Source organism: Sinocyclocheilus rhinocerous, unplaced genomic scaffold, assembly GCF_001515625.1.
Source record: "Sinocyclocheilus rhinocerous isolate Xijiao unplaced genomic scaffold, SAMN03320098_v1.1 scaffold1348, whole genome shotgun sequence".
In the NCBI taxonomy this organism is placed as follows: domain Eukaryota; kingdom Metazoa; phylum Chordata; class Actinopteri; order Cypriniformes; family Cyprinidae; genus Sinocyclocheilus; species Sinocyclocheilus rhinocerous.
In genome coordinates, this window is record NW_015648618.1 from 330294 (window position 1) to 335799 (window position 5506).

Below are 5506 nucleotides of genomic sequence, written 5' to 3' on the forward strand. Positions count from 1 at the left end.
AGCTTTGTCATGCTTAGAGCTGATCCGTGCTGGTCGCTGAGGAAATACATAAACTTTGCGGTGTGGATCGCCGGACGCGTTTCAGAAAGGCGGGGCATAGAGGAGAAACAATAATGTACAGTATGTGAAAAATAATGTGTTTTTTGAACCTTAAACCGCATAAACACATTTCATTACACCAAATACACAAAATAATGTTCTTTTTAGCAACATCATATGACCCCTTTAATGCAAATCGAGCCGCTCTGAGATACTGAAAACACTGGATCATGAGTTGCTCCAGTGTAAATGAACACAGTGCTGTGCTTCACTCTGAAACTCTATTTATTAAATTAAATTGCAGCCTTATTGGTTTTATTTTGATTAATCATGCTGCCTTACTCAAAAATGAAAATTCTGTCATAATTTACTCACCCTCATGTCGTTTCAAACCTGTATGCCATGGGTTTTCAATAAATGAAAATTAAGTAAATGATGACAGAACATTTTCTGAACTATCCCTTTAAGGTTAATAACAGAATTTTGTGTCGTTAAATTTGATTTTAAATTCTTCAACTAACTACGTTCACTGGGGATGTCCAATGGAAGTCAACACTCAATGCTCAAACATTGCTCTCTACTTCTCAAACGAGCCCACCAATGGATCAATGGATGGGTGTGGCCTTTTCCGGAGTCTCTTGGCCTCATTCTGAAGCTTCTGTCGTATGTAGCCCTTTATTTCTGAATCAGTCTTTCCAGGGAAGAACCGCTGCACTGTCCCTGTGGAGAATGTTTCACTGGTAATCAAAACTGCAAACTTGAGACCACAATTAATCACAAACTTCACAATGGCCTGATTGCAGTTAATGAAATGGAACTGAATGCATACTAAACTAAAACTAACTAAAAGACACCCACCGTGCAGTACTTGTTACAAACAGTCCCTTATACATACTCAGAATGGCCTGGATCTCATGTGCTGGAAGAGCTGGCTTAGGCATCCCTCGCTTGCTGTTGACGATGCCTGAGATTGAGTGAGAGGCCAGACAGTCTCTGTCGTAGAGGCTGCGCAGCAGGTCATTGGTGAGTTTCTGAGCGGTGGTCCCTGTGTTGCAGTGCTCCAGGAGATCAGCAGTGATAACCTGGAGGAAGAAACAAAAAAGATGTTGTGGATAAGCTAAGAAAATGTATTCAACAACCAATGAATGACACATTTTTAAAACTGATAATAAAACTGAATAATCAACGATAAATGTTATTATTGATTAGTCAGATCTTTCGTACGGTTCAAAATGCACTACTACGACCTAAAAATACATTTAATTTCATTTTACTGCTCTTTTAATGCAAGCATTTGCAAAACAATGCACTCTTACAGAAAGCAATTTAATGTTGCTGTCATTGTTAAACTTTAAATATTTAATAGAGATTGTGCAGGCAAGTCATTCAAATATTAGCTAAACAACAAATTGTAGTTTTAAATGAGCCACAACTGAACTTGAAATCATAAATGCAGGTAATTATATTTTTACAGAAACGAACAGTAATTTTAAATCATGCATAATTCATATATATCCAAATAACGGTACATACATTGGTTTGATCATTTTAATAATTTTGGTTGTTTGCTGCTTTCAAGTGACAATGACAAATTACAATTTTTTAACAAGCAGATTAATCAATTACTAAAATAGTCGTTAATTGCAGCACCAGAAAAGCAAAAAACATTTTGAATACAGGAACTTTTGTCTAATATGTTGTGTTCATTTATTTAATCTAAAAAATATTTTAAACTATTATTTTTTATAACCATTCCATATTGTATTCTTTATTGTAAAATATTTTGGGAGCCAGTGTAAACATCACTTTACTTTTCACATTGTTCGAGTGAGAGCATTGAACATTATGTCTGATTAATCAAAGCAATAACCAGCAGATTAATCGACTATTAAAATAAGTGCAGCCCAACGATGAAACAGTAGCAAAAAACAGCAACTGTGGCTAAAGAAAATACAACTTTTTATTTCAAAACAATTAAACACATGAAATTCTATGAAGAACTTTTATCAAAATGTACATTAAATTTCACCAAAATGAGAAAGCTGATTACAGAAGCATCTAAAATGTAACTCTTACTTTTTGTTCGGGAAGCGTTCCATTCATTTGAGGCATTGTTTGTGTGACCTCATACTGACCACACCCCTGCTGCTCTGAACTTGCACATTCAGCTGCTCTTCCACTAAGCACCCTTGGAGGAGAAATGTGACTGGGTGGCCTGCTTCTCTCAAGCTCCCTTGGAATGCTGGGAGTTGCAGCTTCATGGCTGCCGCACAGCCATCTATCACTCTTCTCGATCAGCTCTTCAAGTGTCTGAGCCAACTTCCCACAAGCTGTAAAAAAAAGTATGAATTTAGACTGAAATTGTCTCACAACAAGAGGTAACCTGTTGTGTAACATGGCACACCACAGTAACACTAAATCTTTCTTTGACGCGAAGTTTCCTCGTGAACTTGCTGAACTTTTCCTCAAATTGAAATGATCTTGAAACATGAAATGATCTGTGAACGAGTGTGTTTTCAGTGAGTTTTCAGCTCGGTGTAAATCTTCCCCTGCCAATGGAAATGCATTGCTGTAAAATAAAAAACCAAAACCTGAAAGGACACATTTCAGAAGTCCACTGCTTTACCTGTAAGGCTTCTGATTTGTTCTCGGAGGCCGTCCATCTCCCTCTGCATGCTCACCACCATGGTGATAAGCTCCGCCCTTGAACGTGATTGGAGGCTTCCGAGCACCTGGAAGAAGATTATCCACGTCACATTATAAACTGAGTGGACACATTGGTTCAAACTTGTATCAGTAATTTACCAAAAATGCCCATGATCATTTTAAGCATGGAAAACAAGTGTTTGGAGCTGAATGAGTTTAAGTGCAATCACTTTTTGGCTCTAAATTCTCAAAAGGCATTGCACAGTAGATGTTTAGAAGCTTAATTTAATTTATGCAGTAAGTTAAATGTTAGATTATTAATAAAGTAGCCCAAAAGTGGAATTTAGTGCCATATTACCTCCATAGTAAAATTTGCATCCCTTGTTGCATCTCCAAGGGGCTTGTCAACCTCAAAAGCCTGTTCGAGAGCAAGCAAACTACATATGAAAGAAAATACAACAAACCAGTGGTTCTGGTTTGGTTTGCAACTTCAAAATGACATTGGCTAGCAATGTAAAAAATGATCGTTTTGAGGTTCCTCACATTGGCAGAAACCTGAAGATGCATCAAATATCCTGTTACATTATTAGATAGTTCAATATATAATTTAAGTGCCTGGAATCCTTTCCGTCATGATGGGATTCCTGAAGAAACTGAAGGCAGTCTTTTAAGTTCTTGCAGGAACTCTTGGGGCTTCATCATGTAAGCTCCCCGGAGAACTGATTTCCCTTTTTGAAATGGGTCCTAAAGGTTCTCGAGAGGGTTTTGCCGGTGTGATAATGCCTCCAGTGTCTTCATTTTTACAGTAGCCTATGTGATCCTATTAACCCTCATTAAACTAGGCTACAGATACAGCAGGTCTGAAATAAATCATTTAAAGCTCCTTAATCACATGGAAGATACAATTTATCTGTCGTATATTTTCATTATTTTAATTCATTTTATTATTCAAATCTTAAAAGCTATAAATGTTAAGAATTGTCATTGGAACAGATGTTTTAATCTATTCAGCAATGCTTATCAGCTAAAAACAAAACTGATTACAATATTGATTCAGCAATAAAAAGGAACAGACCTTTGTTTTGAACTTAACATAGTCAGCGTTGCAAGATGAGATGTCCTCTCCATTTAGTTCTCTCCATTTTCTCCTCTTCGCCGGCTCTTGCTGAAAGACAGTCACATAATTAAATCAAGGCACTGCAAAACAATGACACATATGCAACAAAAGCTTGATGTTTACATACAATGAAGACGTGGTTCGCCCTCGCGCCGGTTTCTTCGGGTGTCTCTTCGTGTGCCTCGTATCCACTGTACAGGATGCGCTTTGCTATTGTTTTTCTCCTCATCTTTCGCCCATTAGCCGTTTTCCTCGCCGAAAAACCGTCCGGTTCTTTATCATGCCGGTCATGGCCACGCGCAGATCCGTGACAGCCTGATGACTTTCACGCTCGTGGCATTTCGATTAAAGTTAAAGACACTCTGGCGTGTCAGCATCACGAGTGCGTCTTGAAACGCTTGAAAACGAGTAAAATGTGTGGAAAAGGGACCCTAAAAGTTTTAACAGTGGTGACCTATAACAATTTGAAGAAAAAATACATCATAAACGGTTCATAATCTCTCATAAAGACATGCTATGTAGGCTATTAGCTAGCATAACATTATGTCATTTTAATAATGTAAACATCGCATCTGATGTTTATTCTGTACATGAAAGTGAGATTAATTATAGACTAGAAATAGCTAGCCATTTGTAAGGATCCCTCTCGCTATTATTTTGTATTTTTTACTATTCTATTTAGCAGCCTTGGTTTACTGGCACATCCCACTAAATAAAGCACACTGCAGCCTCCCCTTACCTTTTTTAAAACATTAGAGATATAAATCCCATATTTTTTTGTGTTAACATATGTTCGATAAACTATTATCTAACATAACATTAACCTGGCATTAAATGTATCTAGCTTTAAAAACATAAAATGTCTTATTCCCTCTGGAAATATGGATTTTGGCCTACTTGACTGTATCTAATATGTTAAAATCATCATAATCATAACTGTCATAGACATCATCATTAAATAAAATCAAAACTGTCATAATCTAATTAAATATACGGAATTAGTTGTAGTACAACACTTTTTAATTATAAACAAATTATACAACATTACAAAAAATAATTAAAATTGTGACACAAAGTAAGATCTTGTGGACACTTTCGGAGGGTAGGTAAATATTTTATTTTCTGAATTTTTACACATGTTGGAGAGTTTACTGCATTAGTCAAGCTCAACCGTGGTAACCAAATTATTGTAAGAAAAATTATAAAGCAAATGCATTTTAAACATTTATGGGAATTGTTATTATACAATAGAGTTTTAAAAAAATCTTAATTACAAGCCCTATACATGAAGACATTTTTTTTCCTCAAAAAAATATACTGTCTAAAATAAAACCAAAACAATGATATAAAAATCTGAAGCTTTAGACATTATACTGTGGGAGACTTTATAGGGCACATTATACAAGAGACTTTATAGGGCACTTTCTTTTTCTTTCCCACTTGTTCTTTCTTTTTTTGGCTGTGTGAGCACAGATACCAGTGAGAGGTCAGGCAAGGTTTGACCCCATGCATTCCCAGGTGACTACAGTGAGCACTAAGTGTATCCAGAAGCACCTGAGGTTGTAAAAGAGAGGCCTCTGCAGGGATGGGAGGAGGCAAGCGGCTCTGTGCTGGAACAAAGTGGATCCTGTAACTCATTAAAGCAGGCTAGGGATCACAAAAGTTCAATCAAATAGTGTTATGTGCACCAGTACCGTCTCTCTT

At 36.7% G+C, this 5506-nt stretch overlaps 1 protein-coding gene across 1 annotated transcript; it reads right to left on the bottom strand.

Moving 5' to 3' along the window:
• Nucleotides 1-529: 529 nt before the first annotated feature.
• Nucleotides 530-4164, bottom strand: LOC107710041 (uncharacterized). The gene is made up of 7 exons (XM_016514727.1): nucleotides 3930-4164; nucleotides 3761-3850; nucleotides 3044-3103; nucleotides 2666-2771; nucleotides 2116-2369; nucleotides 935-1121; nucleotides 530-759 (listed from the first exon to the last, which is right to left on the bottom strand). The coding sequence occupies exons 1-7, from the start codon at nucleotides 4029-4031 to the stop codon at nucleotides 617-619; spliced, it is 942 nt and encodes a 313-aa protein (XP_016370213.1). The 5' UTR covers nucleotides 4032-4164; the 3' UTR covers nucleotides 530-616.
• Nucleotides 4165-5506: the final 1342 nt, after the last annotated feature.